This window comes from Uranotaenia lowii, chromosome 2 (genome assembly GCF_029784155.1).
Source record: "Uranotaenia lowii strain MFRU-FL chromosome 2, ASM2978415v1, whole genome shotgun sequence".
Lineage (NCBI taxonomy): Eukaryota > Metazoa > Arthropoda > Insecta > Diptera > Culicidae > Uranotaenia > Uranotaenia lowii.
Genome location: NC_073692.1, coordinates 347,278,889 through 347,306,657, shown reverse-complemented (window position 1 = coordinate 347,306,657; position 27,769 = coordinate 347,278,889). Strand labels below are relative to the sequence as shown.

The 27,769-nt window shown below is 36.2% G+C and overlaps 1 protein-coding gene and 1 non-coding gene across 3 annotated transcripts in view; one reads left to right on the top strand and one right to left on the bottom strand.

The window, feature by feature from the left end:
• The window catches only part of LOC129748807 (insulin-like growth factor-binding protein complex acid labile subunit), a 131,635-nt gene extending 117,032 nt beyond the window's left edge, over positions 1-14,603 (top strand). For both annotated transcript variants that reach the window (XM_055743559.1, XM_055743558.1), the window contains one exon: positions 9,726-14,603. In XM_055743559.1, coding sequence (XP_055599534.1) covers positions 9,736-11,361 — 1,626 coding nt within the window. In that variant the 5' untranslated portion in view covers positions 9,726-9,735 and the 3' untranslated portion in view covers positions 11,362-14,603. The remainder of the gene's footprint in view (positions 1-9,725) is intronic.
• On the bottom strand, positions 2,915-2,986 carry Trnap-ugg (transfer RNA proline (anticodon UGG)). Its single transcript has one exon. It is a non-coding gene; the product is annotated as a tRNA-Pro (tRNA).
• Positions 14,604-27,769: the final 13,166 nt, after the last annotated feature.

The window sequence follows — 27,769 nt, the reverse complement described above, 5'->3', positions numbered from 1 at the left end:
ATAAAATTTTTCTTTTGGTGAAGGTGAAAAGCGGCGACATAATTGGTGGGTCATCTTCATTCATTAGCGGTTTCTCGGAGTCGATGAGTCGAGTCGATGTTCATAAGTACATTGGCCAAACTCGACGAAAATTTAAAGTTCGACTTAAAGAACATAGAAATGCTGCAGACATCAACAGGGTCAATGAATTTAGCGCAGCCACCCACGCAACGGAAATGGGTCACTCCATAAACTGGGAAAAATTGATCTATAAAAAATGTGTTAGAAAAGCTTCACATTTGAACGCATGGGAGTCGATGTTCATAAGTACTTCCGAGAAACCGCTAATGAATGAAGATGACCCACCAATTATGTCGCCGCTTTTCACCTTCACCAAAAGAAAAAAATTATAAAGGAACCATCCTTCGACGAATACAACGACACTCGTAGTACGATCCAGCTAGTAATTTCTTTGTGTGATCAGTAGGACATCGTCCTGTAGATGGCCAACATCGAGCCCGAAACCGGTCGACAAAAAAGGTAATTTTGAATCCTTTTTTTCCGTTTGTAAGTGTTTTGTAAGTGTCGTGTCCTGTAATACGTCGTGTGTTAATTGTGTAGCTAAGTTCTTACGTTGGCACAAATCTGTTTGAAAATGAGTCATAAAAAGCCGTGACTGAAAATTTTTGTTTGAAAACATTGCAATTAGGGATTTGCTATGTCTGCAAAATTGGTATACGATGAAGTTTACTTTTAAAATGATTTTGGAGAAAAAGAAGAAAGGCAACTTATTCAAATTGTTGAAAATAGCAACAAATTTCAGCAAAAATGTCTTCGAAGTCGCGTTTGCCATAAAGATGGTATCGCGACTATAATCGAACAAAAATATCAGCAAAGCAATAAACAACACACTGATCTACGTTCAATATTGTCATAAGCAAGGAAATGCAGCAGAAATGAACGTACTCCTCAATTAAGAAGCCACTGTCCCTACTTGGGATGTACAAAAGTAGCAGTTTTAAATCGATATTAATGAATCCGAACAATTTTTTTTTCTTTAATTAGGTTGTTAAGGTTCACTCAACATAATTTGTTGGAAATATTACGAAAATAATCCGTATCTGACCCGATTCATTCTATTTTACGGTACCAATCCAGTTCCTTGAACATCAATAATGATTTGCCGTCTTCTTACATGAAAACTTTTTTTTGTGAAAATTCAAAGGCTCAACAAAGTTTGCCGGGTCAGCAAGTATTATAAATTTATAGCAATAGATATATTACAAAGATAACTAACAGCAATGAAAAGCTTAACTTACTTGATAAGTTACAATCGATTTGTTTGATGTTTCCTCTCGTATATATTTTCATTGCACTTTTTCAAGTTCATTTGAAGAAAAAAAAACCTATCCTCTACTACGTCACCCGATCAAAGATTTATTTTCTTTGAATCCTCGAAAATAAAGCTCTCAATTAACTTCGGAACAGGTTATGTCCTATTCGTACATGAAATTCCCTATCATGATTTTTTTTCAAATTTATTCTTACATTTCATGGTGCCGCTTTCAATTGAGGCTTTTTATCGTGTTACAAAATTCACAAAATCAGTTTTATAGTCTCCCCACCTTCTTGTTAAAGCCCTGAAAAATGAAAATATTAGATGTTCTTCTTCATGTTACAATTTGATTCCAACCCCTCTTTCGTTCCCAGTTAAACATGCATTGAACAGCTTGAATTAAACAATCTTGTCCCCCGATTTTTCTCCCTCAAGTAGCATCATTTGCCAAACAAGCAGTTTCGAACGAGCTCGTTCGAAATTTGTCCGGAATTTGAATCTCTGCCGGAAAAGGGTAGGCATGCAGTCTCAAGTGCCTCCCCAATTTCCTTCAACCCCACCCTCCTTGAGTCAACAACATTGTGGTGCACTCACTTGAGCCACCGAAACGAGGACGATGACGATGACGACGACTACCACGAGGCCAATGTTGGGCCAAGCGAGTAATAGCGTGAAAAATCGTTTGATTCCACTTTTCAAAATATGCCAACCAGCCAACCAACCAGTCATCATCCCCCCTTACTTGCCGAATAACGAACGACCCTTCTCCCTATACTTTCGAAGGCATCGTTGTCTCAAACATCTCTAGTCAAGCGAACCCAATTTAAATTCCTCGCCAGAGCACTGTGAGGGGTAAGAAAATTAAATCGCTGATCGGGGGTGGAAACAAAATGCTACGTTGGTGCTCCACATCACATCCGATACGATACGGAACGTTTGTACTCCCCCATTCAGCGGGTTAGCAAACAACAAGGAACGCCTTATTTATGAACGGAACACATGTTTCTCGCCCGATTTGTTTCGGATTGCATTTGGGAAAATGTCAATCTTCTGGAGTAGTTTCAAATACAAAGGGTTGTTTTGGAAGGCTTGTGTTTTATAGCACTGATTGGAATATTTTCTTCAGAAGGTTGCTGGTTCGAATTGCATGGTTTGAAGTTCACTTTTAAATTACTGAATTCCTTGCACAAATTCATTGAATTCTCCAAAATTTTATTTGATATCCAATTTGGCTTTTTATGGCCAGATTTATTAGGGCTTCAAAAGTGTGAAGTAGGACTGTTCGATCTTCAGGTAAAGTATGAACTCCAAGATCGATCCAAATGAACGGCCGTAGGATCGATCAGCCTTAAAAATCGGAGCTTGAGGATTGATTTTTGCTAGATCGATCTTATACAAGAGCGACCTACATCGATTTCGGAAACGAATTTTTCCGCAAAAGCTAATCTTGAAATGAGGTTCTGCTTTGATAAAAAAATAAAACATAAAAGGAAAAGAGTTCTCATCAATGTTCAATAGAATAGAAGTTTCCTAAAACAAATTCACGCACATTTTTTCAATTTGTCCAGCGTTTCAATGAATTTATAAAATATTAATTCAGGGCTCAACCGGGGTTTGAACCCGGGACCTCTCGCACCCAAAGCGAGAATCATACCCCTAGACCATTGAGCCACTTTAGGTTTATAAAATTTATCATAACTAATAAATTTATCGCTGCTTAAGGTGAAAATCCTCGAAAGAAAGGATCTGCCATTGACTTATTCAATACAGCCCTCCGTGAATTTGTTCAGAACTGGCATCAAAGTTTATTGCACCAGTATCGACTATAAGGCATTGAGGGGGAGCCAACAAAGAAAAACAAACAGTTGCATTAACTTGGCAGCAGACCAGAGAAATGATGAAACGAAAGACGATGAATTTCGAATTATGACCACTGCACCCCACCAGTTGGTTTTGTTTGATGCTATTCGTGAATAGTGAAATGTTTTCTAGTTTGATCTGTTCGGTTGGACTTTTGATTTTGGAATCAATAAATTCACTTCGGGCGCGACAGAGGTTTCTGGCTCAATTCTCGGTTAAATAATGGCTTCAGTCAACGGCTTAGCTTTCTATTTGGTCTCAAGCAATATACAGTTGCGTTCAAAGAAGAATGCTATCACGCAGAGCAGCGCACAAACTTCCAAATTTGATAGAATATCACAGTTGATCTTTTCATGAAAAACTCTTTATTCTATGAGTTTCGAACATTTTGCGAGCATAAGGAAGAGAAATTCAGCTGTTTTATTAAAAGTAGGAAAAATTGAGATTGCCTCACAAAGCATTAAGATATAACTTTGTCGAATTTTACGTTTTCATCTATAAATTTCGTGAGATTATAGTGACATTCTAGTATGTGGCCAAATTTGATCAAAATCGATCTACGCGATAGAAAGTTCAAGCGGTTTAAATATGAGGCTGGTTTTAGGGTAACAGGCAATTTCATTCCAATCAATGGACGTATGTATAATTTCATACATCCATAGATACAATGCATAGGAATAACTACAATAGCCAAACTAACAATATCATCTTTGATTGTTTTAAAATTGAAATTTGTATGAATTTAAAGCATTTTGAGAATGAAAAAAATATAACTGCGAAGAAGAGAACGAAATGAGGAAATCGCCTGCTACCCCGGAACCAACCTCATATTTAATCTACTTAAGCTTTTGATTGCGTAGACCGATTTTGATTAAATTTGGCCACATAGTAGAATGTACTTTTTTACATAATCTCATGAAATTTTGAGTATGAAACGCTTATTTTGTGAGGAAATCTCAATTTTCCCTACTTTAACAGCTGAATTTCTTTTCCTAGTGTCCGCAAAATGTTGGAAACTTATTGAATAAAGAGTTTATAAGTTCATCTTGCTTGAGTGAAAGTTTCATGAAACAATATCAATTGTGAGAGAAATAACATTCTGTCAAATTGGGAAGTTTGTCTGCGTGATTTCTTTTTTTTTTTAACACAACTGTATGTTCATTAGACCGCTGCAAGCTTTGTATGCAAATTTCAAATTATTAAATTTTTACACCTCCCATAACTGTTTTTGGTCATTTTTACTGCCAGAAGTAGCAATAAAAGTTTTGCAAGCGTCCATCCAGTCCTAAATTAACGCAACGGATTTAAATTATGCATGGAAATTTGTATTGTAAAAAAAAGTTTTTCATTCGAAAATCGCCAGTGCTAAACAGAAAATTCCAAAAAATATAGCTTTGGATGAAAAATATTCTTGATTCTTGCAGTACAATTCATGTAAACAAACCAAAAACCTTATTTGTTTCCAGGAAAGATATTCAATGATATGAAAAAAAAACCCATTTTTTTTTTTAAATTGTTATGTTTTTCACTGCTTATTTGAAAGCTGCGTAACCGTAGGATGAGAATAAAAAAATCATAATTCTTCTCTGCATAGCCAGAGAGTTTATTGGTTTAAATAACCTTTGCAAAAACATTACATAAAATTATTAAAAGCTCTAGCAGGCAAAGTCTGCCATTTTGAAATACTTTTCAATGAATTCATAATTTTTTTAAATGAATATAGCTTTTTGATTGAATACTTAGCTGATTGTCATATTAGCAAAAAATGAAGCTTAAAAATAGTCAAAACCATAAATCAAAGACCAACTTCATTTCAAGCTTATTTGAGTTTACTGGATGATTTAATGTGTAAAAATTCTTCTACCATACAAATTTCCATACAATATTGAAACACCTTGCGCCAACTCAGGATTCAACCAAATCATCTCAAATTTTACACTGATGTTTGGTGACCCAAAAGGCATAAAAAACATATGAGAGCAAGATGTCATTTTTTGCAGAAGTCTAATGTCCATGTTATTCTGTTTTTGCTCTCCCAGTTAAGCATATGTTGAATAATTTTTTTTTCTAATTTAGTTGTTCAATACTAAATCATTCATTTGAAAGTTATATTCTAAATAACCTGTTAAATTCAATGTCATTGATCAAATAGGAATGATTTGGAATCATGAAAAATCTTACCATTTATTTGAAAAATGGCAACATAAAAGAAATCAATGGATGAAATCAAGTGTTTTTGGTAATTTATTTAACCCTTCATTTCATGATTTTTTATTTTTCGTTAAAAATCATTTTAAAAAGTTGGAAATGATGAGTACATCAAGAAAAAAAAAATTAAAATTAATTACGATTTTTCACTTTTTCCATGCATTAATTGTTGCAAATTTGTTACTTTATGAAACGAAGGGTTAATATGATTGCTATCATTTTATTGAATTACTACTGCTTTAAGCTATTGAAAACTAGCGCTTAAAATTTGCCTAAAATCTATTTCTTGACACCCAACTTTCTGTGTATGTTTATACTGTTTCCGTGGTGTAAAAACGCCGTAAAGTAGACAAGCATTTCCTGTATGCAATTATTCATATTCCTTTGCAAACAAAGTACCTAGGTGAAAATGTTCATGTCGAAAACTAAAATTTAATGTCAAAAACTAGACCATCGTTTTTTTAAAAGAATAATAAAAACTATGTTTTGAGACATTTGATTTGAAATTCGTTTGTTTGAAAGGGTGCCGTGCGCTATTCCGACTAAGCACCTTTGTGAGACAATAAGAAGATAGATAATAAAGAATACACCAAGGAATTTTTCACGCGGTTTTTTTTATACGGTTTTTTTAATGCGGCTTTTTTACACTGATTTCGGGAATTAACACGGTTTTTTTAATACGGATTTCGCGAATTGACACGATTTTTGAGAGAAAATATTATATAAGTCCTTTTCAAAGGAAAACACTTCGAATCTTATTGAAGTTAGGAAAATCTTAGCTCTGAGACTAAGAACGTCATACATGAGACCAAGGACCTGATACTTGAGACCACAGACCTGAGACATTAGACTTGAAACATTAGACCTGAAACATGAGACTTGAGACCTGAGATTTGAGACCTTGGACAAGAGATATGAGACTTGAGATGTAAGACATAAGATATGAGACCTGAACCATGAGACAAGAGCCATTTAACATGAGACCTGAAACCTGAGACATGAGACTTTAGACCAGAGACCTGAGACAAGCTACTAGTGATAGTACCGCGAGAAATTAGTTTAACTCCGATTTCAACTTGCGACCCCTCGAGTGAAAGGGTTTGACTTGTAGGTGACGATAAATAGTGTCACGAGTTTGCTAGTACAAGCTACTAGTGCTAAACTAATTTCTCGCGGTACTAACACTAGTAGCTTGTACTAGCGAGCTCGTGACACTACTTTTCGTCACCTACAAGTCAAACCCTTTCACTCGAGGGGTCGCAAGTTGAAATCGGAGTTAAACTAATTTCTCGCGGTACTATCACTAGTAGCTTGTCTCAGGTCTCAGGTCTGAGGTCTATCGTTTTATGTCTCTACTCTCAGGTCTCAGGTCTAATGTCCCATGTCTTAGGTCTCATGTCTCAGGTCTCAGGACTCTGGACTCAGGTCTCAGGTGGCAAATCTAAAGTCTCAACTCTCAGGTCTCAGATCGCAGGTCTCAGGTCTCAGGTGTCATGTCGAAAGTCTCAGGTCTCAACTCCCATGTTTCATGTCAAGATATCAGTTGTCTCAATTGTCAGGTTTCAAGTCTCAGGTCGCAGTCTAAGATCTCATGTCTCTAGTGTCAAGTCTCAGGTCTCAAGTCTCAAGTCTCAAGTCTCCGATTTCAGGTATCAGGTCTCAGGTCTTAAGTGTCAAGTTATATGTCTTATTCTTTCAACTTTCAGAGTTTGCTGATTTTTAATGGTCTTTTTTTACACGGTTTTCCGCAATAAGCACGGTTTTTACGCGATTTTCGGGAATTAAAACGATTTTTTTACACGGTTTCCGGGAATTAACAGGTTTTTTTACACGGTTATAAGGAACAATCATATTTAAGATGAAAATTTAAAGTCACTTTTATTTTTACAGGATTTGTTCGATTTGAATGTGGCGAAAAATATTTTTTTTTAAAATGAAATCATCAATTTATATTGTCTAAAATGACTAATTATTATGCCTATAGCGGTGAGAATGCTTTTTTGTAAATTCTTTATTTGAAACGGCTCATACCTTGAGGCTTTAAGGAGCCAAACTCGTTTTGTGTGTTTACAATCGTGTGCATAACTTTTGATAATCACTTTTTGAAGTGAACAGGAACATATCCCTCACTGTAACGTCGGGTGGTTTTCCTCGGGCCCGAAGGGAATCTATGATGTATATGTTTTGTATCAATCAATTATCATCATAAGATTTATAGAAGATAAACTTACCAAAAAATTGATTTTAGTTAATTAGATTCATCTCCATAGCCTAAGGTTTCCCAAAATATTTTTCAGCACGTAACCGAGTCGGACAAATCTGGGCAATTTAACATAAAAACTTGGCAAAATCTGGGCAATCAATTCCAAAATTGACAACTGGAAATTCGGGCAATATCCGGGAAAATTTTGCCAAAACCCAGAAATTGCTCGACAAAAATCAAGAAAAAAAAAGTTAAAAAAAAAAATTCATCAGAGTTTATCGACAGGCGTAACTGAGGCTTCCAAAAAACAATTAATGATTATTTTTATAAATCTTGCTCAAAAAATTTCGTTTTAAAGGCATAAATAAAAAAAAATCAACAAATTTTTTTGTTTTGCCCAATAAAGTGAATAAATCCCGGTAAGTTTCGGGCATTTTTCAATGATTTGTATTTAATATACGGGCTAACCCGGATAAAACCGGACAATCTGGCAACTTTACCATAGCCATTTTACAATCATTCACCAAAGCCAAAGCATATACGCTATCAATTAGACAGTATGTGATATGAATAATGCACTAGTATTTGCTTATGCTGTTTTCGAGCAGTTTCGTGAGTGTAAAGTAAATTTTTCTTTGTGCCTTTTCATATCTTGTTGTGCACACTCTTTCAAGTTATGCCATAACTATATTCGAGCTAAGTAAAAGCTAGACAATTGCTTATTTCTTATTTGATTCGAAATTTTAGATGGCATGGTCGGCGGGATGAAATTTTATTTTTATTGAATATGGAAGAAAGGTGGATAGACAGGCATTAGTGCGCCAATAGAAGAAAGCTTGATAGGTGTTGAAATTTTAGGCAAGTAGGCATGTTGATGGAAAAATATAACTCATATGGTGATTATAAAAAATGATTCAACGCAAACTGCACGAAAAAAAATTATCTTCTGATTTGCAGTCGAATTTTAACTGGTGCGAATTTCCCAGCAAACATGAAATCGTACCAGAAATAACTTAAGTCGCATTTTCAACTGAGTAGTGAAAAGATCGTATAAAATGTCGTCTGGAGTCAGTTTAAATCGGATATGATAGAAAGTTCGTCATGTGTGTACATTTTTTAATGATTTCGCTCCCGCGAGGGCTTCAAGTGAGAAAATCAACATCATGTTCTCAGCAGTGCATCTAGATGGCTAAAAATCAAATGGATATTGAGTAATATTGACCAATTAGAGAACTGGAAAATATTGTCGCTTCCATCGATTTGAAGGTTATACGAGCAAAATCTTGTACTCTCTTGCGTTCTTCCGACAGGTACGAATAAGTGTCGGATAACGTCCAATTGGGATAATTTTCATCGCTTTAGACATAAATGAATTTATGTATGTATATTGCCTTCACTTTGGTAGGTAAAAGTAGTTTATTCAACTTTCTTGCGATTATTTTATAATGTCCCAGGCAACCATTTGGTGGGTATTTCGAATTCGCAACACAAATATACGTGCAAATATACGTGTAAACATATCGTATATAATACAGCAAAACCAGTATCTACGTATCGTTTTGGAGGCCATATAGGTACATTAGCACACATATTCTTGATTTGGATTGTAATGTCGTAATAAAATCATGCAATGCATTTTAATACGATAAAGAATATGCATGGGCCGCACATTGGAGGTGCAGATATACGAAACTGAGTTTCAACAACATTGTATACGTAAAATGTACGTAAATGAGTTTCAACAACATTGTATCTGTAAAATAAAATATGACTTCTGGTTGTCTGGGGTATATGGAACGTACATATATCTGAATGACATAAAAATATAGCTACACAAATATTCACTGGGTTTGTAGATGTTCTTATTCACAATCTTGGTCAAACGAAAAGTCTAGCTTTTTGATGACAAAAAGGGATTTGAACAACCTGGAATCTTGAAGCGTGTTTCCAATAATCTCTTGGGCTCAAAAAATCTCCTAGATTTCCTAGAGAGCTTAAGTCAAAATTTTATTCACCGTCTCTCGACTTCAAAGAAACTTCAATCGAATCCCATGTTCCATCCCATTTAATTTGGTCAAGCATCTACTCCTTTTTCAAAGTGATTTTAATCCTGTTTCCACTTTTCATCTTCTCTTGCAGCATCCACAAAATGACGCTCATCTGGTCCTGGTTGTTCATCCTGGCCCTGATAGTTCCGGATCTTTCGTCGAGCCTGTTGCACTGCCCGTCCCGGTGCCATTGCGATGACGAAAAGTTGGACGTGAACTGCGAGGAAGGGCACCTGGATGTGGTTCCCATAGCGCTGAACCCATCCATCCAGCGGTTGGTCATCCGGAACAACAAAATCCGGATCATCGATTCTTCGGTTCAGTTCTACTCGGAACTGACGCTTCTGGATTTGAGCTACAATTATTTGTTTAATATTCCGGATAGAACGTTCGCCAGGCAGAGTAAACTGCAGCAGCTCCATTTGAACCACAATAAGATCAGTGTGGTTTCGAACAGAACGTTTGTCGGATTGGGGGAGTTGCTGGTGCTTAACTTGAGGGGAAACTTGATTGATCAGATTGAGGCGCTGTCTTTTACTCCGTTGGCAAAGCTGGAGGAGCTAAATCTGGGACAGAATCGGATTACTAGTTTGGGGCTGTCTGTGAAAGGGCTGGTGGGGGTGGGAGATTTAAAGATTTTGTATCTGGATGACAATCGGCTGGAGGAGGTTCCGGAGGAGGATTTCTGGCGCCCGGTTGAGAAACTGGCCGAGCTGTATGTGGGAACGAATATGTTGGCCAGGGTGAAGGATGGGGCTTTTGCGGTAATGTCCGAATTGACTTTGCTCGATTTGAGAAGCTCGTTGCTGACCAATGTTAGTACCGACACATTTGCCGGAATCGAGAATATCAAAGGCCTAAACCTGGCCGACAATCGGTTCCAGAGGGTTCCATCGAAGGCGTTGGCAATTTTGAGACGACTGGAGGAGCTATCGATTGGACAGAACTATTTCGAAACGCTTCCGGCAAATGCTTTCCGGGGATTATCGAATTTGAAAAGATTTGAGCTGAGAGGTTCACTGTATTTGAATCGAATCGACCGAGCTGCTTTCCAAACGAACACTAATCTGGAGAGCATTGCCATCGACTCGAACAAGGCCCTGATGGAGATGGAGGAGGGAACCTTTGCCGGGTTGTTATTCCTGAAACATTTAAGCCTCAGAAATAATGGGTTCCAACGGTTGGACGAGTCCATGTTCTCCTGGAACAACCTGCGAACGTTGGACATTTCGGATAATCTGATAAATTGTGATTGCTACTATTCGAAGCTGTTGCACCGACTGCAAACGGCCAGCCGGATTAGCTACAATGCCACCGGTTGCCCGCATCATCTGCCGGATCAGTGGGAGTGCGAGTACATCCTGGACAAGAACAAGAACCTGATCTCGGTGCTGGTCCTGGCGGTGGCCATCGTGACGGCCATCGCGCTCACTTTTTACCGGTTCCGGGGGCTGCTGCGGGAGTATGTCCACAATGGGTGCAAGAACAAATCACATGGCTCAGGCGGGGGTGGCGGACACGGAACCGGAACTGGCGCCGGTGCCGGGGGATTGGACACGGTGGATTACGAGAAGGCCATCAGCACCGGGGACGACGATTATGTGTTTCGGCAGAGCAATCTGTACAGCAACCACCAGGTGCAGCCAATCCTGAATGGGTACCCAAGCTACATGCAGCAGAATAATGTCTACAACTACCAGAAGCCGCTGCCGATTACCGAGTTATAGTACTGAAGATTGGTGGAACCGGTTGGGGAGCTGGGGGTGTAAATTAATTCGAATGGCTTGTTAGGATAAGCCGATATGCGTGAATGAGAAACGGTGTGGGTGGGTGATTGGGCGAACGAAAGTGTTTGTGCGTTCGAGATTGAAGGATAAACTGAGAGCGAGTGCGTTTAGAAGAGGACTCTTGATTTTTGTGTGGAAATGGCAGCACGTGACAAAAGTGACACCGCAGGCTTTTGGGGGAAAATCCTTGTGCGATCAGCAGCGACCGGAATCGGAAGAATTATTCCCGACGGAGTTTATCGAAACTAAGTGGTGCCGGTCAAAGATAAAACAAACACATCGTTTGGTTTTGGATTGCGATTTGAAATCAGTGATATTTTTTTTATAATTTACATCCTTTTGATGGATTCATCCCTAATAAAGTCCAGAAAAAATATTATATTGCCTACATATAGGCGTTTATATGATTTTCGCAGTCTTTAACCAAAGGGTCATAGCCGTAGGAGCAGAGGGTGGTTTTGGGCGTTGAACCCCCCACTCCATGAAAGTCTAGAATTCAAGCAATGTAAGCACATGATTTTGGTTTTTATGCTGAATTTTAGTCACTTCAATCGAATTAACTCGATTGCATTCATACAGGATTGGTCAACAAGATCCGAAAGTTCAAGTGCTAGAAAAAAGGGACATAAAAATTTGAAAAATCATTTAAAACAGCTTGTCTGTGCCCAAAAGCTGCACAGGCAAATTAGATGTTGTCCGATTTTTTCCAATGGTTGCACATTTTTAAAACCTTCTTAAGGCTTAGCCACTATGTGGTCAAAGAGTGGAAGCTTTTTTATGAGAACTTCTAGTTCAAATGAAATCCAATATAGAGACGGCCCCTTTTGAGGAGGATTCATATAAACCGTCCAATGAACAATGGGAAAATTCGGACCCGAAATCGAAAAAATACGAAGCCGTTGGTTTGAGAGTTTGGAATAGTATTTTTATCACACGTAAAATTTCCTGCCGCTGAATTTAACCGGAGCCATCTGAGTGAAGTGTTATTTGACCTTATTTGCCCAGTATTGAGCTTTTTTCTGTATATTTCCTACCAACATCGAATTTTGTGTCATCTAAATTCCTTAGAATGAACGGAAAGGTATTTTAAACTTTTTTTAAAGTGCATATTTACTGGTGAAAGGATAATTGCCCCCCTTTACCCTTGTGAAGAAGATGGTATTTTAAAAAAGGCTTGGACTCACTTGGCAGTCGATCAATTTTTACGTAATAAATATCAATTTAAAGCTTAAAAATGGACTCAACCACGCCCAAAGTTTCAGATCGTCTGATTTATTGAGTATATCTTTTCAAAAAGTTAATTTATTTGGAATATTTTTTCAATGAAAGTGGGTTTGTTTTGATCTAATTAAGTTTAAAAAATTATGACTGTTTATTTTTCTGAATAATATGGGCCAAATAAAGCTTGTCTGTCTTTAAAATACACAAAAATGTTTTTGAACGAGTTTAATATGTTCAAAACTTTAATTTTTAAATTTGATGATTGAAAAAATATTTTCATGGAAACATGAATTGTCTTGGAATAAAGGTTTATATTGAAAATCAACATAGAGCGCATAAATTATGAAAATCCTGATTGGAAATCAGTTAATTAGAGCACAAAAATTACTAACATTTATATCGTAAATATCCAAAAAAAATGTCATATCAAAAGACCATCCGAGTTTTTTTTTCATGTAATGAAATCAATAAAGTATGGAAATTTGTACGATGAAGATATTTTTGCTTATGAAATCATCCAGAAAATTCAAATAAGCTTGAAATGAATTTTGTAATTCTAAGATATTTATTTTACCTATTCTTAAGCTTCATCTTTTACCAACATGAGAAGAAGCAAAGAATTGAAAAAAAAAGTTTAAACCATTTAAAAAAATGGGAATCTATTTCAAAGAATTGTAAAATTGCAGGCTAGCAGGAGCTTTCAATAATTTCATGATAGTTTTTGCAAAAGTTTTATTAATCAACACACTCATTGGTTATCCAAATCAGTTAATTGCGATTTTTTATTTTCATCCTACGGTTAAAAAGCTTTCAAATTAGCAATCAAAAACACTACAAATTTTTTTTTTTAAATGTTTTGTATGACATCGAATATTAATTATGGGGTACAACTTAGGTTTTGTTTTTGTTCACATGAAATGTATTGCAAGATCTAAAAAATATTTCAATGAATATTTGAAAAAATATTAAAAAATATGCAATTATTATCAAAGAGACAATGCCAAAAACTCGAAAACAAATCACAGATACAGAATACTGCTTACCTTTTTCAAATTTTCTGCTTGTTGGTAGAAACTCGTTTCTGAACATTAAATTTAAATTCAGAAGAAACTCATTCCAGAGGTTCTGGTTCCATATTATAAAATTCTTAATTGTATTTCTGTTATTTAATTTCAGATTCTGTATCCAATTTGGGATTCTCGATTTTCGGTTAAAATCATCATTAGCAAAAAGAAATTAAATGCTGTTTAAAATTGATTGAAATTTGGGTTTGCATTTTATCAAAAGTTTAATTATTATCTATCGAAACTCATCTAGATAATAATTTTTCTAATAGGAAAAAAAAGTCAAACTATCCTTTGACTTTTATTCAAAGTTCTTAAACTCCATGCTTCAAAATCCCAAAAAAAGTTTAAAACTCGTTCATATGCAGAATTGAAACATTATAAAGCTTCAAAATGACAATCCAAAACTCTGTTTCAGATCAATAATTTTTTTCATCTCCATCTCACTCTCATTTTAATTCAAATTCGCAATTCAGATTAAAATTTAAAAAAAAAAAATAATTAATTCGAATTGAAATCCAAAACGTCAGTATTCAAAGTATAGATTCAAGGTAAGAATTCTGAAACAAATTTCAATTCTGGTTTCTTAATAAAAATGCTGATTTGGAATAAAATTTCGAAAAAAGTTGTTTTTCTGTACATTTAAGAAATCGTTTTGAAATTCGGAAATAGGCCCAAAATTTAAATACTGAGTTCAGGTGCAAAATTCAGTATGAGAATTGATATTCAAAATTCAGATACAGCCCGTAAAGAGTATCATAATTAAGTTAAAATCATCAGGATGACATTATTCAGCTAAAATTTACAAATTTAAAGTAGAAATTGAGTTTTAATTGTAATTTTTATATGAAAATAACCTGATTTTAACTTTTTTTTTTAATTATACACGCGATTTTAATTACGAAACTGGTTTTCAAAGAATTTTTTTTCTCTTATTTGCTTGTAAAACAAATTGCTGGGAATTCCATAATGTATTGATTTACATTGTTAATTCTGAAGTTTTTTTCTAAAGGTATAAATCAAGCTTAAATTTAAAATTTGGAGTGAATTAACGAAAGTCAGATTTTAGTCAAAATTTAAATCTATTATTTTTAGTTTTGAAAGCTGAAAGAGATTTTCCAAACAAAATTCTTTGTCCAAATCAAATAAGCGGAACTTATTAGATTTTATAGCAAGTTCAAATATTTCAAGTTCCCTTTATTGTAACTATAGGAATTCTTATGAAAAACTGTTAATGTAAAAGAATTTAAAAATTAATTATTAAATATGTAGTATAAAACAAAATTCTTTTAAATTCGTAGTATCCATGCATTGATTAAGCAAAAATATCTAAGTATGAATTGGTCACCAATTGGTGTTCCTACGGCCTTGCATAGGGGTATACAAACAAAAATAATCAATTTCTTATGAATATTGCTAAACGTTCTTCGTATTTTAAATTGTATTTTTTTCGAAAAAAAAAATATGAACAATTACCCAAAACTGAAAAAATTTGTATTTTTGCGGAAAAAATTCTGATTTTCTGTGAAATTATCTAGAAATTTTAGGATGGTTTTTTGTGATGGAAACATCATAAACTTATTTGAAATGCCGCAAAAAAAATCTTTTCAACATTTCACTTTAGAAAAATCAATTAACATTATCAATCTTAGCATGTTTGTCAAAAACAAAGTTAGAAATCCAAAATTTATATTGAAGTCAAATTTAGTTTCGAGTAATTGCCCTGTTTCAGATTGATTTTGTATGAAGTCTCAAATTTTAAATTTTGTTGTATCCTACATTTTGGTTTTTCGAAATTGATGAAAATCGCTTGAAAATCTTTCAAAATGTGTTTTATTTCACATTCAATTTGAAAGGCATCCCCCTCAATTTTTAAGGGGTGGGATAATTCCGTAAAATAAATCAAATTACTACCCAAGCAGATTTTTATGGCAAAATTATACCAAATTTTTTGCCGTAAATTATACCTTATTTTGCTATCATTTGCTATCAACAAACGTTTAGTGAAACCAAAATCGTTGGATTGATTTAGATTATAAATTTCTTATCGATTCAAAAATACCTTAACGATGCCTAGTTTTGCTATAAAAGAGAAATCCACACAGTTTAATTCAAGCACAATGTTATGTTCGTTGTTTGTTTAAATTTCATGACTTTAAAAAATGATGTTTTGTTTCCAATATAATGCTGCTTTAATGATGGCTGTTTTTGCAATCACTTAAAAATCAACACTCAAAATGCTCGCACTATGCCGGTAACGAAAAAGTTTTCATCACAGAAAAATTAATACTAAATCATGGTATTATTTTGACCTCACTTTTCTGCTCTATCGTTATTAATGGAACCTTAATGAAGCCTTGTTTTGTTATGTTGGAAAAAACAAAACTAAATAATGCTTTCATTCTGGTCTCAATGCCTTATTTAGCTAATGATTTAGCATCAAAATTTTATGTATAAAAATGGAGGCGTTTTCGTTGTAAAACCATCACGTATAAATGGACGGTCGGAATGAAGTGGCATTTGATATTCGAGGGTTTTTCGAGTCTGAGATGGTTTGTTTTAAAGTTTAACTTTTTATGGAAGGGGTGCTTCTATACAAAATCAACTTTAAATGGAACATAACTCGCACAATTTGTAGACCATTTTCATGAAATAATATTCTCATTGAACTAATATTCACGTTGAATTATTTGAAGACAAAAAAAATGAAATTAATCATTTTTGGAATTCGATTGCTGTGTTTAAGTCAATTGAATTGAAAATGCCCTTACTGAGTAAGTCAAAAATTGAAAGCAATCCTAAAAAATGCAATAAAAATTCCAAGAATGCGATAACAATGCCACGGAAAATTAAATCCGTCCACAAATGGCCCCTCAATTGTGAAAACACTCTCTGTCTCGATCATAACCAAAGCCAGACAAATGGTCGCGCGTTTAACTTTTTTATATTCCATTGCCGAAATTATCCGCTCAAAGGTGAGTGAAAAATAACTGGCAAAAGTGACTCAAAAACGTGAGTGGAATTTTGCCAGAACATTTAAAAAGCTTCTGTAAAACTGCTGCATCGTAAACCGGAAGCCATAGTAAATGGTGTGCAATCGAAGAAGCAACCGGAAATGAGCATTCTGCTGTTGATTGTGGGTGAAAGCTGCATCATTCCAGCTGGTTTGAGTTTTTTGCTGGGAATATTAAAGCAAAGGATTTTGAGTGCACTTGAATTTGATGTGTTTAAACTGAGTAGGTCTAATAGAAAGCATTAACATATGCGGTGTTTCGATTGATAAACAAATTTTTACTGTTGTTTCACTTATCCTTACAAATGACCTTTTAAAAGTATAATAGTAGGGATTATAGAGCCCACTTTCAGCATTAAAGCTATTCAATTAAAAAGTCTCAACGTCGGCTTCCATGAGAGCAAAGTTGTAACACACACCAAAAATTAAACCATTTCCACGTGAATGGAAAGTTAGTTCGAGGGTGTTGCTTTCTCTGATACCATTCAAACTTTTTACCAGAATCCTGGTTTTTCCTTTTCCTCACTTTATCCACCCGGAACATGAAAGCCAGAAAGTGCAAACTGTTTCGTGTATTTTCCCATACTTGAAAAAAACTCCTGTTCACCAGCTTTGGAATGAATCCAACCTTCAGACCATCTCGTTACGACCTACCTGGTCGGTTGCAACAGAGCGCTGCATTTCCACATGTAGTTATTCCTAACCATATCTTAGCTTTATGCACACATGATGATGATGATAATGATGGGATACGATAATCCCCTACTGATGCTGCTCGTTCATGAATGGCTTAAAACTACCATTTGGTCCGAAAAAGGGAACCAAACACATCCATATCTTAGATAATCTTTACCTTCTATGGTCTTCCGTTAGGGGGACCATTTTCATCCCCCCTTTCCATGGTCAATGGTCAATGGTGGGTTTTTCAAAACCGGGTGGGTAGCCGTCAGACAAGCAAATGTTCTGACGGTTTCTTACCTACTAACCTTGGCAGCTCACCAAAACTGTTTGGTGGCAGGTTGTTTTCTCGAGTAAAAATTTAAACCTAAACCGATGTGAGCCATTCAAAATTATGACAATATCGTGATAGTTTTTTTCTGATTTTGGAAAAAAAAAACAAAAAAATTAGTAATGTTGAGTACCTACACTACACTCAGCTCTAATAGGTAAAATAGCAAAAAGTGGAAATTACTGAAAAAGCAAACAGAATAAAAAAAATAAATTAAAACTTTTAAGAACAGACTAGAAACCAAAGATTTCATGTAATTTAAATAGCGAAGTATATTTGAGCTGAAAACTGTTGTTTTTAGACAGTCATTTTAAGATTTTCATCTGAATACTGTCATCTGAACACTGTCGTCTAAAGACTGTCGTCTGAAGACTATCGTCTGAAAAATGTCGTCTGAAGACCATCGCCTGAAGACCATCAACTGAAAACTATCGTCTGAAGACTGTCGTCTGAAGACTGTCACCTGGAGACAGCCATCTGAATACTACTGTCTGAAGACTGTCATCTGACGACTCTCGTCTGAAGACTGCCATCTGAAGACTGCCGTCTGAAGACTGCCGTCTGAAGACGATCGTCTGACGACTGTTGCTTGAAGACTGTCTTCTGAAAACTCTCGTCTGCAGACTGTCGTGTGAAGAATCTCGTTTGAAGACTGCCGTCTGATGGCTGCCGTTTGACGACAGTCGTTTGAAGACTGTCGTTTGAAGACTGTCGTCTGAAGACTGTCGCTTGAAGACTGTCGTCCGAAGAGTGCCGTCTGAAGACTGTCGTTTGAAAACTGCCGTCTGATGGCTACCGTTTGAAGACTGGCGTCTGAAGACTGCCGTCTAATAACTCTCGTCTGATGGCTGTCGTCTGAAGACTGACGTCTGGAGACTGACGCCTGACGATTGCTGTCTGAAGACTGTCATTTGAAGACTGTAATCTGAAGACTGTCGTCTGAAGACTGCCGTCTGAAAACTGTCGTCTGAAGACTGCTGCCTGAAGACTGCTACATGAAGACTGCCGTCTGAAGACTGCCATCTGAAGACTGTCGATAGAAGACTGCCGTCTAAAGACTGCCGTTTGTAGACGAGCGTCTGAAAACTGCCGTCTGATGACTATCGTTTGAAGACTCTCGTCTGATGGCTGCCGTCTGACGACTGACGTCTGGAGACTGACGCATGACGAATATCGTCTGAAGACTGTCGTCTGAAGACAGTCGTCTGAAGACAGTCGTCTGAAGACAGTCGTCTGAAGACTGTCGTCTGAAGACTGTCGTCTGAAGACTGTCATCTGACGGCTGTTGCTTGAAGACTGTCTTCTAAAAACTGTCGTCTGAAGACTGCCGTCTGCAGACTGCCGTCTGAAGCTTACCGCCTGAAGACTGCTGCCTAAAGACTGCCGTCTGAAGATTGCCATCTGAAGACAGGCGTCTGATGACTGCCGCTTGATGGCTGCCGCCCGATGGCTGCCGTCTGACGACTGTCGTCTGAAGAATGTCGTCTGATAGCTGCCGATCGACGACTGACGTCTGGAGACTGACGCCTGGCGATTGTCGTCTGAAGACTGTCATTAGAAGACTGTCATCTGAAGACTGTCGTCTGAAGACTGTCGTCTGAAGACTGTCTCCTGAAGACAGTCATCTGAAAACTACTGTCTGAAAACTGTCATCTGACGACTGTTCTCTGAAGACTGTCGTATGATTCCTGGTACACGAAGACTATCATCTGAAAACTTTTGTCTGAAGACAGTCGTCTGAAGACTGCTATCTGAAGACTGTCGTCTGAAGACTGTCGTCTGAAGACTGTCGTCTGAAGACTGTCGTCTGAAGACTGTCGTCTGAAGACTGTCGTCTGAAGACTGTCGTCTGAAGACTGTCGTCTGAAGACTGTCGTCTGAAGACTGTTGTCTGAAGACTGTCGTCTGAAGACTGTCGTCTGAAGACTGTCGTCTGAAGACTGTCGTCTGAAGACTGTCGTCTGAAGACTGTCGTCTGATAACTGTCGTCTGAAGACTGTCGCCTGAAGACTATCTTCCAATGACTATCGTCTGAAGACTGTCTTCTGAAGTCTTTTGTCTGATGATTGTCTTCTAAAGACTGTCGTTAGAAGACTGTCGTCTGAAGACTGTCGTCTGAAAATTTTCATCTAAATGGTGTCGTCTGAAGAATGTCTATAAACACGAGTTTAAAAAAAAAAATTTAATCTGATTTAGGGCAGTTAGAAAAAACCTTTAAAAAAAGCTTTTATGTGGTTTGCTTTCAAAACATACCTCTCTGTGAACAGAGGTTTACTCCAGGTGTAACTTTCTCTTTTAATTTGAGTAAATTCTAATATTTTCTCCAGATTCAAACGAGTTACACCATAAATGGACCGAGCAGTCCCATATCATTACCACACCGGTATTTCGGGTGTGGTTTTGTTTCCCTGGCTGAAACCTCCCGGTTCTAACATGAATGTGTAATTACATATTTGCACCTTTCAAGCCGTTGTATGTTTTTTGCTGGACTCGACTTCAAAAATTCACAACACATTCGAAATTTCTCCCCGGTTGGAATGTCCGAGTTTTTGGCTCGTTTAGACACCGTAAAGTCCGTCTCGGTCCGACTCGGTCAGTTTGGGCCAGACAAAGTTCAACCTGCCGGAAAAGGATAAACACACTAAACCGTGTCCGATTTAGCAACGTGTTGTTTGAATATTTAAAGGTGCGGAAGTTTTCCAGCCCTCCTACCTCTTCCATGCGTTTGAGGTTCCGGTGTAGTTGAAATTGTTTCCACATTTTGGAACCGCATCAAACAATCGCTTTTGGATTTTGGGGGATGGAGGGGTACTCGAAACGGATGAAGGTGAACTTATTTAAGAATTAATTAAAAGCAAACGAAGTATTTCCCTATTCAGCTGTGAAAAAGTGTTGTGCTGCTGGCTTGAAAAGTGTCAAATTACTTGAGACGGGATTAGACAAAGTACCTACGGAAGAGATTCGAACCCTTCCCGTTTGGATTTTCCTTCCGAATTTTCCGGAGGCAATGGCTCCAAATCAAACAGGTTTGATGGGTTCGAACTAATTTAGCGTGGCCTAGATTTCCTTTTAGCCCGGTTGAAACAGTAGCTTCTTGAAGCGAGAAAAAAAAAACAAAAATCCCTCCCGCCATATAGTCCATTGTTTGTTAATCAGGAAAACTTTGTTCGAATTTGGACCCTTCTTCGTCTCCTCCTTTTCCAAGGGGACCAAGTGAAGCAAAAGTTTTGGCCGAGCAAGAAGGCAGCCAACCGAAAGTAGAAGTGCGCTAATCGCCAAGAAAACCCACTTCATCCGCTTGTCAATTTCTGGTCTGGGCTGCTTCCAGGGAAACCAAATCGGGAGGAAAAACTTGAACGGGTGGCAAATGATGGAACACTTCTTGTCGGACAAGAAGAGCGGCGGCGCTCGGTGGCCGGGAACAACTTTCGTCAAGAGGATAAACAAATTTGTTTAAGTTCCGATTAGATTAGCATGACGTAGGGGAACATGCCCTATTATGCGCCACCTAAGCGAATCACTGATTTTCTATGTATTCCACGTACGAATTGTGTTAAAAATGGGTGTAATCGTTGAAGAAAAGTGTTTTCTACAAATGCCTATGATTTTTCATTACTCAAATTGCTATAGTTTCTTCAAAAACTTGTTTTTTAAAAACCATATTCAAAGCCACAGAACAAAACTGTGTTGCGAATACGCGCCGCTGTGTATTTAATACGCGCCTAGCAGCCGAACACACCCGAGAGCAGCCGAAGACCGAAAACACACCAATACTTACAAACACTTTGACTGAAAAGATAATCAAAATGGACTAATAGAAATTTAACAAAAACTTAAAAATAGATTTTTTGGGCTGAATTAACGCCCAAAATATGGTTTTAGACTTTTTGTTCATTTCCAATGAAAATTGGCCTTTTTGAAAAATTAATGCTATTTTCAGCCTACTACGATTGGCGCGTTATAAAGAGCGCAAGGGCCGTGATAAAATATACCCATAAAAAGCATATCTAAGCCAGTTCAGTATGATTTTCTAGCATAAAATCACAATTTAGATTCTCCTCTATCGATGTGTCAGAAAATATTGTCTTATTCGTTTTTCTCTGCTTGGTGACACCTTATTGAAAGTGTTTTAAATTTAGATCGAAATGAAGAAAAACCTCAATTGTGAAATTATCACGACACAGGGGCATTTTAAGGAAAAATTCATACTTGCCATGACTAATCACAGTATTTAAAACAAATTGGTAATATTTTGCTAGCTTAAAATGTTACAGATTCTTCAAAACAAGGGTGGCGCGTATTAGCCACATGGGGCGTTATATGAACTTTTCCCCTAATGATGGACAGGACGCAAAAGTGTTTGGGAAGGGATGTTCGAGAATTTGCGCTGGAATATGAGAACTTTATGCTGGAATTTACTGTTACTGGGGAGGAGGTTTAAGACATAAAATTTGCCTGAAAGTGTTACAATAAGCCAATTGAACCTTTTGTCTACATTTTTGCAGCTTATTATTGAATTATATTTTCAAATTGTGATTGAATTTTGAACTATTGTGTATGAAAAGCATTTGTAAATTAATCTACCCAGGCACTAGATGAATTCAGATATCAATATTTGTTTGCTGATATCGTTTTACCTGTACCTTCATGCTGGAATGAGATTTAATTAATAATTTTCAGAACAATTTAGATATCATTTTTGGCATTCAGTGATCGGCTAAAAATTTTGGATGCTAATCGTGGAATGGATTAACTTGAATTTTGGATGGGTTGTGTGAATAGCAGGTCTTTTTTTACCAGCGCAACCCAAATTAGCATAAACGTACCTATAATTTGTTTTTAAAACTTTCAAATCGTAGAAAAAAACTGATTGTTTTATTTTATAACAAGTTTTTTTTTATATAAAAATTGGAATCAAAGTTGTGAAACGTCGTTTGAAAACATTTTTCTACTCATGTAAGCCGCTTCCTTCTTTATTTTGTCGCTCCGAGAATTTCTTTGGGCCCGGCTAGTTAAACTACCAAAATGAGCGTGGTGACAAAAATCTTAAATTCACAGATTTGAAAGGCTCTTTCATAAAAAAAAAATTAAAAAAATTATTCATTGCTGTTTCGAAGAAATTCTCGTACTTTTCCCGTAATACGGCACATTAGGCGGCGCACACCCTTTTCGTCCACCGTTTTGGCGATTTGATTCCACCAGTTTTTCATTTGAGTCATGTTCCTAACAAGTTTTCCCTTTGCCTTAAGCCTCCGCTTCGTGATTGCCCAGTATTTCTCTATCGGCCGGAACTGGGGGCAGTTTGGGGGGTTGAGGTCCTTCGGTATTACGCTGACCCCGTTCGTTGCGTACCATTCCATAACCGTTTTGCTGTAATGGCAGCTTGCGAGGTCCGGCCAAAACATTACTGGACGGTCGTGGGCACGAATAAACGGCAGAATCCGTTTCTGTAGGCACTCTTTTTTGTAGACTTCTGATGTCATTGTCTTGTCAGTGAGAAAGACTTTGGTTTTCTGTCCACAACTGCATATCCCCTGCCAAATCATGTACTTGCAGGCGAATTTATCCGCAAACACGAACTAAAATTTTGCAGGTACATCCCCCCGAGCCGTCGCCAAATAATTTTTTTGACCTGGGATTTGCCCAAAGTCCGCCTTCACGTAGGTCTCATCGTCCATCAGAATACATCCGTCGAACTTGGTCAGCACTTGGTCGTACAGCTTTCGAGCACGGATTCTGGCCACATTGTTCTGCTTCAGCGTCCGATTTGGCTGTTTGCTGGCTCGGAATGACCTTATTCCTTCCCGGAGACGAATTCGTCGCACCGTACTGTGAGCGGCCTGGAACTTATTGGCCAAATCGCGGTCTGAAAGATTAGGATTCCTCTTGACGGCCTTGATGACTTTCCCACGCAGTTTCCGGTCGACAGTTCCACTCCGACGCTTCGAATGCGGCTTCCGAGCCGTCGTCAATGTCTCCTTGTACTGCTTGATAACACGCCATACGGTATTTCTTGGCATTTTAAGCTGTTTAGCTAGCTTCGATGCCGACAACAATGGATTTTCAAGAAAACTGTGCACAATTTGATCTCTCCGTTCGGCTTCCATGGCGGTTGTTTACAAATTGCTATCGTCTGGTGTTATGACATAAATACATGGTGAAAGGTAATGAATTTCCCGACACGTGGGTGAAAAAAGTTTCCAAATCCGTCCACTAGGAGCGCCACAATGAGCAAAAGAATTTGTTCCAATATTATATGAAGCAGACTTTAATGCAAAAATTCGACATAAATTATCTTAAAACTCGCTTAAACAAATTATACCAATTTAGTAGGTATATTTGAGTTATCAAACGTTTGTGTTCAATTTTGTAGAATAGAGTTTTATCATAAACTTAATAAAATTTGAGTTATGCTTCTCAGAGTAGAACATTTGCGGCAAGCGAAAAAATGACATTTCTTGTATTTGGTCCGCAATATGTTAACATCAAAATAAAAAAACAAAGCTATGTGAAATGAAATGATAATAAAGCATACTCGCTAACTTTCAGCTACTCAGTTCAGAGTGACGGCTATTCAGTTGTCGCCAAAACAGCACCTTCTCAGTTCTGACTAAACGGCCTTTACTCAGAACTGACTAACAGCCTTTTCGCGACAACTGAGTCATGGTTACTCAGAATGCGCGAATAATTCGGTTTTTGGCCGCTTTTTTCATGCTTGAATAGATAAAACCTGTATTTTTATTCAGACAAATGATGGATTGGTTGATTTCATAAATAGCAAAAGTCAAAATAATGTGCATAAACCTTTATTTTTTTTGAATCCACAAACTTATTGCAGATAATTTTTCGCCCGTCGGGTTTTGTCTCCCGGGCCGGGACCCATTATACCGTACCAGATTCAGCTATGGCAAATATATTTGGACCATCATCTCTTCGGATTGATATCTAGAAATTACCTTTAAAATAAATATTCACCAAGTCCGACCGCCTCGCTCAAATTGATCATCATTTACTCAGTTGACGTATTCAAGCACTCGAGTTCTCTGAGTGCCGAATTTTCTGACGTCTGAATAATTTTTCCGCTGATATTTGAGTTCATTAAGACCAACTGTTGGCTGCTTTATAATGTGGCGACGTCTGAGTAAAAGGTAGCCGAGCTCTGGGTATTTAAAATTTAGCGAGTATGTGCTTCGAAAAAAAAATTAAAATTGAAATGATTTTCTTATATGTTTTTCTTTTCATTTCTTCGAATTTGTCGCTCGAATTTGGCTCAGATTTACTCGGATATTGCTTGATTGTTGTATTGGAAAATTTGAATTCGGTTTTTGTAAGGTTTTTCAAAAGCGTTACCCGGAATAGTCCAGCCCGGATACATGAAAAAAACATGGAGTAGTATATTCCACTTTTGGCCTAAGACATTTTATTTACGACACTATATAACGTTCTTTAATTCAACCAAATTTATTATTGTAAATTTCAAATTGCAATTACCAGAAACTCAAATCTAGTCGTTCAAAAACGTTTACTCGTCTTAAGAATGTTTTTTTTTTAAAGAAGTGTAAACAATCCTGTTTGGAATTTGAAATCAACCATTTGGATTTAAAAATTCAATTATCAAATACTTATTTGACACACAAACAAGTTGGAAGCCATGCGACAGATCTTTACGATACTCTACCGAATAAGCGAATTCAGGACGCCAAAATTTCTAAATAAATCATTGGAACATAGTAACTGAAAATGATGTTCTCTTGAGTTATCATTTAAATTTTTTAAATAAGTTTTTAAAATGGTAAGACTTGAAAAACTTTTCTTCTGTAATGTTAAAAATCTCATCTTTTTCATCTTTATACTTTCTATTATGTTAAAAACAAAACAAAAATCAGGCAATACCCGCGCACATCTGACCAAAATGCGGTTTTTTTTTTTTAATAAAAAGCGAAAGATTTGGTGAATAAAAAACAATCGATAAGTGAGTTTTTATCAGGGACACCAGCATCTAGGAGAAATTATTGTTATTTGTTGCAAAAATCATACATTCCGTGAACTTAATTTGAGTTTTAAGTATGAATTTGGCGAAAAGTGTGAAAAAACCAGGGCAAAATTTAGATTATTCCTCTAGGAAACCGCACCAGTCCGGGCAGTTCTAAATTTTTCTTTGAAAACCCGAGCAATCCCGTATAAAACCTGGCAATCTGGAATCTTACTTTACAGGATTTAATATTTCAATTGATGGCAACAAAATATTCGGAGCTAGAAATTAAAAACTATTAAACCTGTGTTTGGAATTCCTTTATTATTATTTTTATTAGTTTTTTATTGGTAATTCAAAAGACAAAATTTCCCAACCTTTACATTGTCATAATAAACTTTCAATGATGAATTGAACATGTTGTATTTTTATTCATTATAAGTTTATTATTTTTAACTTCAAAAATGAATTTTTTCCAGCCTTTTTTTGATAACTAAAAGAATTTCAGTATGATTTTATCTCTAGCTTTGATAACTGGCACTCTTGAAAAAAAATTAAATTCTTCTTTTAATCATACTGAATTCAATCATCAATTATGTGTTTCAAATAAATGTTCATATGTTAAATAGTTTAAAAAAAGGGTTATTTCGAGATTTTAACTCGTATTCATTATATAGTGTTTCTAAAATATTGTTTTTAAATTTTTGAACAAGGTTATATAAAATTAATTTTCAGAAAAATTTCTAAGTAAGAGTATGGAAAATCATTTGAAATATTTTAATATTGGCTATCTAGAAAAACCATTGATTTATAGTTTTGTTTCTAATTATTTTGAATCTAAACTTGTTTTTTTCTTAAGTTTGTGTGATGATCATAAGCAGGAAAATTGTTTAAGAATGTTCGATTTTTTCTTGCTTTTTTTGTATTGTTTTTATTTCTAGCTGAATTTGTAATTTGACCCCCCCCCCCCCTCAACGGGTCCTTCGAACGGGCCTGGTTGGATAATTGGATAGGAAAATTTTCTGATGATTAATCTTGGATTGTTTGAGCTCCTGTGAACAAAATAGTGTGACTGGAATAAAACAAAAATTTAAAGGCTGTCTGCCGTTTTCAAAATTTGAGTGGCTGACAAGTTTACATTTTTTAAATTGGTACTTAGAATGTAAGTATGTTTGACTCCTGTTTTGGCTCCTGTTGGTGGAAAAGAGTAGCTGTAAATCATTTATTTAAAAGGCAAAAAAAAAGATTAAATGGTTTAAATGGTATAAATTTGGTTGGGCTGGTGCTAAGATTATCATTGTATGTTTCATAATACGATATTCTATAAAAAGTTCAGAATATTTCCTTGCATGTGCTTTTGAAAATGATATTTCTTAAGGATCATTATTATATTATCATCTTTCTCTATCGGAACCGGTTATATGGTATTTAGAATGCCTGATAAAAAAACAGTTTTTTCAATCAATGGAGTGTAAGTATGCACTCGATGTTGTAAAAATAAATGGAAATACAGACTTTATAAAATTTAGCAAAATTTTTCATTCTATAATTGACAGAGATGTACTGCAAGTTTTTAAAAATATAATTTTATAACTATTTATAACTTGTACCCCAGAGAAGATATTCGATGTTTTGCAAAAAAATGGATTTCAAATTATGTCTATTTAGTTTAAGTGTTTGAGACTGCTCGTTTAAAAGCTGTTTAATCGTAGAATAACTGCTAAAAAATCGTAGAAAAACTGCTCTGCATAGCCAATGGATTTGTTGACTCATTTAACCTCGAAAAAACAATTCTGAAGGCTCTAGCCAGTTAATCCTGCCATTTCTAAATAATTTTCATTGATTTCAGATATTTTCATACAGTTATATTTTGTTCATCAAGCTTCTTCTATTAGACAAAATCAATATTTGAAGACAATCTTCATTTCAAGCTTTATTGAATTTTCTGGATGATTTAATATGCTAAAATTTTTTCTTCCATACAAATTTCCATACAAAATAAAAGCGCGATGCGCTAATTCAGGAATCAACTTAATCATCTCAAATTTTACACTGATGCTAGGTGAGCC